At 36.2% G+C, this 13,041-nt stretch overlaps 2 protein-coding genes across 3 annotated transcripts; one reads left to right on the top strand and one right to left on the bottom strand.

The window, feature by feature from the left end:
- Positions 1-1,092: 1,092 nt before the first annotated feature.
- On the bottom strand, positions 1,093-7,050 carry LOC129886067 (protein AGENET DOMAIN (AGD)-CONTAINING P1). 2 transcript variants are annotated; one of them, XR_008766176.1, is made up of 4 exons: positions 6,323-7,050; positions 3,779-4,228; positions 2,886-2,962; positions 1,093-1,417 (listed from the first exon to the last, which is right to left on the bottom strand). XR_008766176.1 is itself a non-coding variant. In XM_055960590.1 (3 exons), the coding sequence occupies exons 1-3, from the start codon at positions 6,827-6,829 to the stop codon at positions 2,948-2,950; spliced, it is 972 nt and encodes a 323-aa protein (XP_055816565.1). In that variant the 5' UTR covers positions 6,830-7,050; the 3' UTR covers positions 2,599-2,947. The 2 variants fall into 2 exon arrangements, 1 of the variants encoding a protein (XP_055816565.1); XM_055960590.1 differs by lacking the exon at positions 1,093-1,417 and having other exon boundaries at positions 2,599-2,962.
- Positions 7,051-9,811: 2,761 nt separating this feature from the next.
- On the top strand, positions 9,812-12,977 carry LOC129886060 (pentatricopeptide repeat-containing protein At3g62890-like). The gene has a single exon (XM_055960583.1). The coding sequence runs from the start codon at positions 10,024-10,026 to the stop codon at positions 12,409-12,411; it is 2,388 nt and encodes a 795-aa protein (XP_055816558.1). The 5' UTR covers positions 9,812-10,023; the 3' UTR covers positions 12,412-12,977.
- Positions 12,978-13,041: the final 64 nt, after the last annotated feature.

Raw genomic sequence — 13,041 nt, 5'->3', positions numbered from 1 at the left:
GATGACTTCTGTAGTTGAGCGTCCCGGCATAAATCCAAACTGGTTCTCTGAAATAGACACGTCTCTCCTCACCCTCATCTCTACCACTCTTTCCCACAGTTTCATAGTATGGCTTAGTAGCTTAATACCTCTATAATTGTTGCAACTCTGGATATCCCCTTTGTTTTTGTATAGAGAGATCATTATGCTCGACCTCCATTCTTCGGGCATCGTTGCCGTTTTAAAGATGACATTAAATAACCTAGTCAACCACTCCAAACCTACCGAGCTCGTGCTCTTCCAAAATTCCTCAGGAATATCGTCAGGTCCGGTTGCTCTTTCCCAGCGCATCCTACAAACGACACTCTTAACCTCCTCGACCTTAATACTCCTGCAATACCCAAAATCACAACGCCTCCCTATATGTTCTAAATCTCCCAACACAAAGTCTTTGTCCCCTTCCTCATTCAAGAGTTTATGGAAATAGGACTGCCATATCTGTTTAATGAGGGTCTCGTCTATCAATACTTTTCCATGCTCGTCCTTAATGCACTTCACTTGGTCCACATCGCGTGCCCTTCTCTCCCGCGCCCTGGCTAGCCTGAACAATTTTCTATCCCCACCTTTCTCTTCTAGTTCAGCATAAAGGCGTTCAAAAGCTGTTGTTTTTGCCGTCGAAACCGCCGACTTCGCCTCCTTTCTCGCTATCTTATAAAGTTCCCTACTACTCTTTTATTAGTAATCTCAACGGCGATGGCTACAAGGTCAGAGCAACCCGCTTCCGGAAAAAAGACAATTAGATACACTAAAGGGCAGGATCAATGTACAACAACCTTATTCGAATTTGTGATCCTAATCATGACAGCCAACTTCCGAGAAAGTATAAATAAATACAAGGTGTTAAATTGTACTCCGATCTCTTCAATTCCAAAATAAGTCATTTTATCCAATAAGTTGAGAGCATTAATTAAGTGAGATAATTAATGATAGATAAGAAATACTCTCATGATTAAAACTATTATCTTTGTTAAGGGGTATAGGAAAACCTTAAAAGATAAAGAGCACGATTCATGAGATAATTTTGATGATAAATCCACATGATAGTGCTGACAGTGTTAATAATATACCGCCCCATAAATACTATAAGAGATGCAGAAAATTAAGAACAAAAAGAAGTACAAAATTCTGTTTAAGTGGCGGATATTGCATGAATATAGTTCTTTAGTGATTATCGTTGACAACAACTGAAGTTATCCATAGGTTTGGCTTACACAAGACACACAATTTAACTTAGCACAACAATATTGACACACCTGTAGGCTTCTCTAAAGGAGAACAGGGTTCATTTTCAAATTCTTGATAGGCCAATCTTCTAATCCAACTAGGAACACATCCTATACATGTTACAATCCTGAGCAGAATACATTATCCGTTAAACCTACAGAGACAAAGAAATGAGAGATTAGATATGGCTAAGCTTGAAAACTTACTAAATAAAGTGCTATTAATCAAGAACCTCAATGCGAGCAGTTTACCAGGATTCGAAAATCATGGAGAGGAACTTATTCTTTTGCCAGATAGACCATGGAAATATAATTGCAATATGCCAAAGAAAACATAGATGTTGGAAAAGAATGGAGGCCTAAGGGACGGAGTAAAGATACTAAACAAGAACTTAAGGTTTAAAAGGAGAGGTAGAAGTAACTTCCGTACAGTCAGGACTCTTTGCTTGCTGGTGCATAGAAGGATTATTAGATGAGGAACACAGTCGTTAGTCCTACGTAAATAAGGAACCCTGAGTAGTAAAAGAATAATCGTCACAAATGAAGGGATACCGCAAGGGCAGCCTATATATTGGGCATGAGCCCCTAAGTATAGTCAAGATAAGAGAAAGCTTTGCTGCTCATTAGTCCTGTAAGAATGTTACTTGGGACCAAGATAAGCCTGCAAAAGGAAGGATGGACACTAGATGCCCAATGGGACAAGGAGATAAACGGAATAGGCAGCCCAAACAAGGCATTACTAGGGAAAATAGGCAAAAGGGAGAAAAGGTGAACAAATTTGTTTACTCATTTGCAAAGACAACCAGATAAAAGAAAATCAAGAGATGAGAAATCAAGGCAGCTTGAGAAACCGTTTTGAAAACAAAAGGAGCTATGTTAAAATGAACACATGTCAGGTAGTAAAAACTTGAACAGTCTGAAAGCAAAGACAACTATATCCTATAATCTCTAGTCGTAATTGATGGTAGCTATAAAGGGCCTCAGAGTCTAGAGGGAATGATAAAAGAGAATAGGGATCAAAAGAACGATTTAAGATGGTTCAAAGGCATTTAAAGGGAGATTATACAATGAGAATTGGGGTTAAGGGGCCATAGATGGTATAACATAGAGGTGCATGTCACCTCAAGACAAAACTTGGTTAGCCTCTTTACAGTTTGAAGAGAAAACTATAATTTCATTCTAAGAAAACCATTGAATTGTTTTACTTGAGCAGAGGGTCTTTTGGAAACAGCCTCTGCCTTCACAAGGTAGGGTAAGGTCTGTGTTCACACCACCCTCCCTAGACCCCACTTGTGGGATTACACTAGGCATGTTGTAAAACTGTTGGAATCAGTAATAGTGAAAGACCAATTTTTTTAGGCCATAAGAAATAGAGAACAAGGACTAAACTTTTGCCACCAAAATAGGATTTTCCTACTCCTCAAACAGCAAGAAAAGTATGTACCTAACGTACATTTCTACAATACCATAAACATCAAAACTTCAGTACAACATGAATAATGAACAAACAACTACGACAACAGCCCACACACGTGGGTGGTCTTTTTGTTACAAACTCGTAAGTAATATAAGTTAATTCCCTTTTGCACCCAAAAAAAAAACGACTACGACAAAAGCATATACCATTTAGAAGCTACACTACAAATCCTGATTGCAGATCTCCAAACATTGCAATTTCTCGAAGATCACAAGTTTAATTCCTGGAAAAATCAAGTATGTCAATATTGATCAAATTGAATGTAAGATACACAACTAAGTAGAATGTTGATAGCTTTAAGATAATAAGATTAGCTAAGGAGTTTATATGTGCAGCAACGTATTAGTCTAGTTCACATACAGATACAAGTACCAAATATCTCTTAGACAATGTTAGTCATGATATTGAAGCTTATTACAAACTCTTAGGGCTAATGGTAGTGGCTATAAGCTAGAGCAAGGAGAAGTAACCAAATGTGTATGAACAAGTTATGATACTGAACAAGATCTATGCAGTCTATGGCAGCTAGCTCTGGATCCTGTTGGAGTCTCTTTAGAATCACATATAGTGTGGTGATCCAAAAATTGGCGTAAAAGCATCTAGGATTTGTTTAGGGATAGTGGGTATACATTCGGGAGAGAGGATTTGTTCGTGTCAGGGTCAAGGGTATGGGTGGCCTGAACTCTGTTCCCCCAATATAAGAGCTATCTAACTTCTAGTGTTTGTCCCTTAACACACATTACAGTATCACCAGTGTTTAGCCTAGCTGGAGTTCAGAAGGTCTATGAGTACACACATACTTGAAGGAAGGAAACAGAACCTGCAAATTACTTTCCAGTTTATTAGCAAGTTAACCTTCACGAGTCATTTTGCTATCATATATATATATATATATATATCAAAAAGCAATATGTCACATAACAATACAAGAACCACCATAGAAGATCTTATTCCAGGTCAGAAATGTGTGGTCTTCCATGCCAAAAAAAAATTAATCTAATTCATGAGTTTTTTATTTCGGTCATCCAGAAAACTGTACCTGGGAAGCTCTGACCCATTTGCCGTTGGTCCAGTCCAGATGCAGCCTTATATCAGCATGCTTAAACTCCAACTCCTCATTGCTCGCCTTAAAGTAAACATTGTATCTCTGGCCTTTAAGTGCTTTAGAAATCACACCCACCCACCAGCCATCATTGTGCAGAGCATCAACTTCTTCAAGGGCTTTGAAGCATTCAAAAGGTCCAAGGTCAGGTGGACGTGGTCGTATATGCAAACGATCAGTTTCTTCTTGCAAAAACTCTGTATCGTCATTGTTTCTTAAGTTCTGATACTCTATCAGGTAGTTACCATTATCTAAAAGCTTAACAACAGTTGCAACAAACCAAGCACCCTCAAAACCTTCTTCATCACTGCTGACTTCGACTAATGACCCTTCACTAAAAATTTCTGCAGCTTCGTTGTTGGGTTTCATTTCAGTAGATACAAGTTTCTGTATTTCATGCCGAAGTCAAAATAAGTGGGGAGAGAAAAGAAACAAATCAAAAAGTGAAACATATAAACAGAATTGAGAGTTTTGTCGAAATAAGTGAGGAAAGAAAAGAAACAAATCAAAGTGAAAGACATAAACAGATTTGAGAGAAAGTCGAAAACTTGAAAAATGCATGCCCTATTTAAATAAAGTTCTTTACGTGTTATCTCATACAGATTTGTACAATCAGATGAACTCATGTGCCAGATTTGCTCATCAGTTAAATATTATAATAGAAACATGCTTCCAACTCCCATTTTGTTTCTGGGCGAAAGTGTTTAGCATCTATGTTGAAGCTAGATTGGTCACAAGAGATGACTGAAGCCTGGCTTAAAATAATTATTTTATCAATGACAATACCATTTATATCTCCTATATACTTGCATAGTCATCTCGTACTACTTCTTTTCAATAGTATTCCACCTGAATGGTAAAGAGGATTTGATTAATGATGCAGAATCTCTGTTAAGACACACTTGAATCCATGTTGATTTGATGTGAAGTTGTTTCTTTTGTAAATATTCAAGCACAGTTCATGCTGCTTTTATAATACTTACCCTTTTCTCTCTTAAAAATAAGATTATGCTCACTTGGGAAGGATTTCTTTTTCACGGGTTATCTCCACTCTATCTAGGGGCAGGAAAGAACCAATGTCACACAGACTCAGGTGTAAGTGTGTATTAATACAAGTATAAGTGTACAAGTATTTGCAACGGATTCATTTAACTTAACAAGTTTTGGTATAATTGAAGGATTTAACAAATTATCCATACCCACAACTTACCTATTCAAGACAAGTACATGAAGACGAATGAGGAATTCTAGTGTAAGATATGATGTAGGCAAGGTTTCGACATTAGGGGATCAAGGTCAATATTCTTTTTAGAAACAAAATAAGAAAATGGACAGAGTAGATGGTAAGTCTATCATAAGCAATATTGAACTGCTGTCCACATAACCTGATCTTCTTTCAAGTTTGCAGCATGAGTTTTCTTAGATGGGTTGAGAAAGGTGAGAAACCAGACTATATAACTGTGGATTGATGGGTAGTAGAGGCAGAACTACAGGCCATGGAAAACAATTTGGAAGCATGTGGCGCCAACCAAAGTGAAGTGTTTCACTTGGTTGGTAGCCAGAGGAGTATACTTGACTCGTGAGGCTCTGAAGAGGAGCATCAACATTGCTTCAAGGTGTTTATGTGCAAAGAAGCTCTAGAGACCAACAAGCACCTATTTCTTCACTGTAAGCCATAAGGTAACAGCACAGGTTTGGGCTCTTTCTTACCAGCATAGCCAACATAAACTGGACCATGCCAGAACACACAGCAGACCTACAAAGCTGCTGGATTAGAAAGGGAGGAAGCAAGAACCAAAAGAGATGGTGGAGATAAGTTCCAGCTTGCATATGGTGGATCATATGGAAAGAAAAAACCAGAGAATTATAGAAAAGATTACGTGGAAAGTTATTATTTCCTTAGACTTTTGGCGTAAAGAACAAGATATAGATGGAGAGATCCAACTAGCAGATTTTATAGGAGCTTTGCAAGTATTTCTAACTTCTCTTTTCTTTTGCAATACCTTTTGGAGTGACCAGCATAGCCTCAACGCTGAGGAATACAAAAAGTTACCAGTTTCAAAAAAAAAGGTGAGAAACCAGTAAGTAGACTTCTTGAACTTTCAAGCTTCCATTGATCAGCTGAAAATAAAAACACCCTATCCAAGAAGCGTAAACTGATTCTACATGGAATGCTGTTCAATTACCCTATATCTACCAAGTTCCAATGCGTATATCCTCCCTCTCCAGCCCTTCAAATCAACTATCCCAAGAAATGGAACATATTAAAAATGTATCCCAAGAACGTAGGAGAGTATTTTCTAGTCTAATTTTCTCCGATTCATGCTAGGTAAATGGGGAGCTAAAGCACATAGGTAACCCTAAAGAGCCTAAAAGAAAAATAAGAAGTGAGCTAACGCCATTCAAGCATGAATTTGCAAGTTCTCTAACATATTTTCTTGATTAAAAGAAGCTCATATCCGAAAGGAAAAAGGAAGGTACCTCTTTTTCTTCTTCTTCGTCCTCAAATGGTGGGGTCCACTCGCCATTGGCCCATTCACGGTGGATCCGTATCTGAGATTCCTCAAATTCCAGCTGGTCCCTTGTTCCCCTGAAGAACACGGAGTACTTCCCATCACTCGACACCTCCATGACCACACCCTCCCACCACCCATCGTTGTAATAAGCATCCACCTCATCACTGACCTTGAACTTCCTCCTCCGTTCAGGTGGCGGCCGTGGACGCAACTGAACTAAGGTCATTGCCTCCTTCAGCGGCCGTTTACCTTTTTTATCCGCCATCAGCGTTTTGTACTCCACCAACACCCGCAGCTTGTTTCTACTCTCCTCCTCCTCTTCGTCGTCTATATTCCTCCTCTGTTTCTTCTGAATGGGTCGTACAACTGTTCCCTCATACCACGCGCCTCGAAAACCGTCCTCATCACTGCTAATCTCAACTTCTGCGCCATTTGTGAAGTAAGCGTTGAGCATTTCAGTTTCAGTTTCCATGGCTGCAAGAAGATGAAAGGAGGATTCTACAGTTTTGAAAGATTGTTTGGCGGTTATATGAGATTTCAAAGAAGAGTCGTTTTGGCGGAGAGAAGACAGACAGACAGACGGTGAAGAAGAGTGAGAAAGCCTTGTGAGTTTTGGCAAGATTGCTTTGGGGTGTTAGGGTCACATTTTCACCGTTAACTAGAGTTGAATATGAGTTCTGTAGTACATTATTTGGATTTAATTGAAATTTCAGCACTAAATACTGACTAGGAAATCAAAAAGAAAAACTTATATAAGAATAGTGTGATTGCTCATATGTGGGTATTAGGTATTAATAATACATGAATTATTTACAAAAGTAAATTTATGCAAAGATTAGTTTTACATGTATATCGATCACTTCGGTTTGATTTTAAGTATTATCGATTTGGTTTATCGATTTTTAAATTTTAAATACGCTAAATCGATAATCAAACTGATAAGATATTTCTTATCGGTTTTTGATTTATCGATTTTTAGTCTTTAATGGTTCGGTTTTCAGTTTAACTAATAAGAAAAACTTTTAAAACAAATATACGAATCATGAAACCGTCGTCGTATCAACTTGCAAACCCTTGTCGCTGAACCTAAAATGGCAAAGTCTAAAAGGTAAATACTAAAATACTAAGTGCTAAATAGTACTATATAGCGATTAACTGATTATATATTAATATTAATATTTTTTGTTTGATATTTGTGTATGAGTAAAAAAATAAAAATTAAATTAGTAAACTATTATAATCTTAATGGGTTATCGGTTTACCCAATAACTCAATATTATAAAACTAATACCAAACCAATAATTCAATAATTATTTTTTATAAAACCATTAAATAATCGTTAACCAAATAACCCAATAGCGATAAACCAGTAATATTTTTTTCGATTTGATTTATCGATCAGTCCAGTTTTTGCACATTCTTACATATGGTTTAAATTTCATATATTACTTATTTCAAATTTTGTTAACCATGAAATAATATGTAAATTTCAATATAAATTATACATGTATTACTTATGTGATTTTTTAAATCGTAAATCAAACACTATATTTTAATCTTATACCTGAATAGCTAATCCCTTCACCAGCTTAGACACCTTACGAGATTACATGAATATGATGTTGTTGCAATTTTGAAATATGTTAGATTTAATACATAGTTTAAGTTTGACTTTGTAGCCAAATTCTTTTTACATACCCTTCTTTATTTGATACTTTTACATGATAATTTTTGTTTAAATTTGTTTAATACACATTTTTTTTGTGTGTGTTTGATGACTTTTTTATCTAGTAATATATGTCAATCATCAATTATATCGTCACACGCTTAATTAATTTAAAAAAATATATAAAAATTATATTTGTACCCCAAATATCAAATTATCCTATATACTTTTTGCGTTTATAACATTGGAGACTACCAATAAAAGCAATAATCATTGCTCTTAACCTTCAGTACAAATTCTAATTTACGATGATTTCTCCCTAACAAACCTAACACAAAAGTCGAATAGAGAAGGACAATATTAAAAAAAATTGACATTTGAAATCAAACTATTGTAAATGAGCATAAAAATAAAAGAGATAAGTATTGTAAAATCTAAAAATTCCTAAACTTGGTGTGAATTATTATTTTAGTCCCCTAACTATTGGCAGCCTTAAAAACACCATTAAGTTAATTAAAAACATCCCTCTTAAGCCACATGTCATTCACCCACACGTATATTTAAAATTTTCTGTTGATATGACATATACATAGATATATAGTAAAAAAAGTTAAATAATTAAATGCTAATATTTAACAATTAAAAAAAAAAAGAACTTTTAAATTTTTTTCCTTACCCCACGCCATTTCCTATCCAGTTATCCCACACCACCGCCTACCTCGACTACCATTCCCACATCCTAACCACATACCCTCGCACCCCATCCCCCCAAAAATTAAAAGATTTTGGGAGTGGGTGTATAGTGCGGTGTGGGGTTGGGGTATTGGGTAGGAGGGATGCGGGGGTGATAAAAAATATTTTTTTAAAAGAAAAAGGAAATTTCTTCTTTTCTTCTTTAATTGCTAAATTCTCGGCATTTAATTATTTAAATTGTTTTTTATACATATTTTTGTATTATGTATGTGTATGTCACACCAAGAAAAACTTCTATATGTATGTTTGGGTGAATGACACGTGGCATAAGAGGAATATTTTTAAAATTACTTAATCAAGTAGATGAATATTGTTAAGGTTGTTACTTCAAAAATAAAATAACTCTCAAAGCAATTCAAACGTGTTGATCGGGTGAATTGCATATCATTCTTTCTTGCTGATTTTATCCAAGCTTTAAGCATCTTTTCACTATAATGTGGAGCAGGAAGTGATAGCATAAAAAGGCTTCTAACCTTATGCTAAAGGATCTTAAGTTTTATTTATTTGTATTTAATGTAGCTCTAAATTTGAATTATTAAGATACTAGTTTATTAAGTGCATTTGCTTTTTTTCTTTTCTTTCACAATCACTGTGTAACTTTCGATATGTTTAAATCATTCCGATTTTGTATATAATCTTAGTATCATTAAAATATTTCATTAGAATGGAGATTGTTTTGTAAAATACGAGGGAGTGGAGAAGATGGGTGGCTAGTAGTAATTTGTTAAATAATTGACTACTCCCTCCTCTCAATTTAGTGACACATTTTGAATTTTTTGATTTAAATAAGTTTATTTTTTTATTATAATTTTTTTTATATTTTTAGTTATTAATTATTGTAATTTATAATATTTTTTATATAATTTTTAAATATCTATAAATTTTATTTCAACAAATTTAAAAATTTATATCTAGATTCATCGATAAATTTAAATTATTTGATTTTCAAAATTTGATTCGTGTTATTTAAATTGTACAGAGAGTAATATTTTAGTTACTAATTTGCTTCAAACATAAGAGAAATTGGGGGGACTGAAATTCACTACCGAAAAATGATCTCTCATAATAACAAAACAAGAAAGGCGCGAAAACCAAACTGGAAAAGCCCAAATAGAAATCTCCGATCATCGGAATTCAATGCGGCGAAATCTCCGGTCACCTCCCCCTCCTCAGATTTTCCACTATTTTGAATAATCCGTAGCTCTTTTCATTACTTTATAATTTTTTACAAACAAGGACATAACTATATGAATTTGAGAAAGGTATGTGCCTCTTCAGCCTTCAAGTCAAATCTTGTTCGAAGACCCACCTCCAAAACTACCATAAACCTCTCAATCTTGGAGGATCATCTGCTAAAATGCCAAAATTCCAAGTATTTTGGGCAAATTCTTTCACAAATGATCTCCACTGGGTTCATCCGAGATACACATGCTGCAAGCAAGATTCTCAAGTTTTCCACTGACTCCCTTTTCATTCACGTTAATTACTCTCATAAAATCTTCAATTACATCGAAAATCCAAATGTGTTTATTTGTAATACAATGATGAGAGCTTATTTACAGCTAAACCAGCCTCAAAATACGATCTTTTTGTATAAGTCAATGTTGAAAAATAATGTATGTGTTGATAATTATACGTTTCCCCTTCTGGTTCAAGCTAGCACAGTTAGATTGTCCGAATCAGAAGGAAAAGAGTTTCATAATCATGTTATTATAACGGGATTCGGATCGGATGTTTATGTTAAGAACACTTTGATTAATATGTATGCTGTTTGTGGAAACATGGTTGATGCAAGGAAGATGTTTGATGAAAGTCCTGTTCTGGACTCGGTTTCGTGGAATTCGATACTGGCAGGTTATGTTCAGGTTGGAAATGTTGATGAGGCAAAAGTAATTTTTGATAAGATGCCTATGAAGAATGTTATTGCATCCAATTCTATGATTGTATTGTTGGGTAGGTCTGGTAGGATGAGTGAGGCTTGTCAATTATTCGATGAAATGATGGAGAAAGATGTGGTTTCTTGGACTGCTTTAATTTCTTGCTATGAGCAACATGGGATGTACACACAAGCTTTGGATTTATTTATACAAATGTGTTCTAATGGCATTTCCATAGATGAGGTTGTTGCAGTAAGTGTGCTGTCTGCATGTGCACACATGTTGGTTGTTCCGATTGGTGAATCAGTACATGGATTGGTTATAAGAGTTGGTTTTGAATCTTATGTTAACCTTCAAAACGCTTTAATCCATATGTACTCTACCTGTGGAGATGTAATGGCTGCACAAAGATTGTTTGATACGAGTAGTCATCTGGACCAGATATCTTGGAACTCAATGATCTCTGGCTATTTGAAATGTGGCTCTCTGGAGAAGGCTAGAGAAGTATTCGAATCCATGCCTGAGAAGGATGTTGTGTCATGGACTACAATGATTTCTGGTTATGCGCAACATGATCGTTTCTCGGAGACTTTAGCAGTGTTTCAGGATATGCTGCATGAGGACAATAAGCCTGATGAAACTACTTTGGTTAGTGTTCTTTCGGCTTGCACCCACTTGTCTGCCCTTGATCAAGGAAAATGGATTCACACTTATATACGAAAGAATGGGCTCAAAGTGAATAGTATTCTTGGTACAACTCTTGTTGACATGTACATGAAATGTGGTTGTGTGGAGAATGCATTGGAAGTCTTCAATGGAATGGAAGAAAAAGGGGTGTCTTCTTGGAATGCTTTAATTCTTGGGTTTGCCATGAATGGACAGGTGGAAAAATCACTAGACATGTTTCAGGAGATGAAGGAATGTGGTGCAACACCTAATGAGATTACTTTTGTGGCAGTTCTTGGTGCCTGTCGACATATGGGCCTCGTAGATGAGGGCCGCTCCTACTTTGATGCTATGAACAGATATTACAATGTTGAGCCGAATATCAAGCACTACGGATGCATGGTTGATCTACTTGCACGTTCAGGGTTGCTCAAAGAAGCTGAGACGCTTATTGACAGTATGCCTATAGCTCCTGATGTTGCCACTTGGGGTGCTCTTCTTGGAGCTTGTAGAAAACACGGTGATAGTGAAATGGGGGAGCGAGTTGGAAGGAAACTCCTTGAACTTCAGCCACATCATGATGGATTTCATGTGTTACTGTCCAACATATATGCTTCAAAGGGTAATTGGGATAGCGTTCTGGATATTAGAGGAGCAATGACGCGGCAGGGTGTCGTTAAAGTTCCTGGCTGCAGTATGATTGAAGCAAATGGTGCTGTTCATGAATTCTTGGCAGGAGACAAGTCTCATCCCCAGATAAATGAAATCGAAGAAATGTTGGCTGAAATGGAAAAACGGTTGAAACTAATGGGCTATGCTCCAGGCACAGATGAGGTTTTACTTGATATTGATGAGGAGGAAAAAAAAAGTACCCTGTTTAGACATAGTGAAAAGCTTGCAATTGCCTATGGGCTCATTTCTATCGCTCCTCCTACTCCTATAAGAATAATCAAGAACTTACGAATATGTAGTGATTGTCATGCAGCAGCAAAACTAATATCAAAAGCTTTTGATCGGGAAATTGTCATGAGGGATCGGCATCTGTTTCATCATTTTAAGGATGGCTCTTGTTCCTGTATGGAGTTTTGGTAGCTAAAACCCTGTTATTGGCCCTTAAAGAACTATTATGAAGGTTGTTCAACTTGAATGCCTCAATCTTCCTTGCAACATTAACTGGCCAGTGGCCACCATTCATGAATGAACAATGCATAGGCTCCAACAAGGCTATCATCTCCCATATGGCAAAGCCCTGCATGATAATTCAATCTTCATTTTGTTGACACTGACCTTGGATATGGATATTTAAGGCAAGGCTGTGATGCTCACTGTTTTTGTCTCTAAAGCTCTTTCAGTTTTTCACTCCTAGAGTTCTCATTTTCTTACCAGATCTCTTCACATATTTCAGATTGTGCCATATGATAATCTCAATTAGTTAGATTTTGGACTGTAACATAAAAGGAACTCATAGTCAAAACTGAAAATTTTGGTCACTCGCTCTATCAGGACCCAAATATTTGTATATTCTTGCTATGTTGTAGCGACAACTGCAGTGTGATAGGGTAATATCAGTATATCACCATGCAGTGATTGGAATAAGTCTTTTAAGTAATTAATAATGCACTTGAATAGTTCGATTAGACTTAGGGGGCGCCACCTAAAGTGCAGTGGAAGCTTGTCTGATATCTCTATAAGCAGCTTCTTTACGTATTAATCAAAGCATTT

The sequence above is a fragment of the Solanum dulcamara genome, chromosome 4 (genome assembly GCF_947179165.1).
Source record: "Solanum dulcamara chromosome 4, daSolDulc1.2, whole genome shotgun sequence".
NCBI classification, from domain to species: Eukaryota; Viridiplantae; Streptophyta; class Magnoliopsida; order Solanales; family Solanaceae; genus Solanum; species Solanum dulcamara.
This window is presented reverse-complemented; position numbering and strand designations above follow the sequence as displayed.

Excerpts from the sequence above, each read along its gene's own strand:
- LOC129886067 (XM_055960590.1), bottom strand. The coding sequence starts at position 6,829 with ATGGAAACTGAAACTGAAATGCTCAACGCTTACTTCACAAATGGCGCA. Across the intron at positions 4,229-6,322 it reads ACGAAGAAGAAGAAAAAGAG|AAACTTGTATCTACTGAAAT; the intron begins GTACCTTCCTTT and ends CATGAAATACAG.
- LOC129886060 (XM_055960583.1), top strand. The coding sequence starts at position 10,024 with ATGAATTTGAGAAAGGTATGTGCCTCTTCAGCCTTCAAGTCAAATCTT.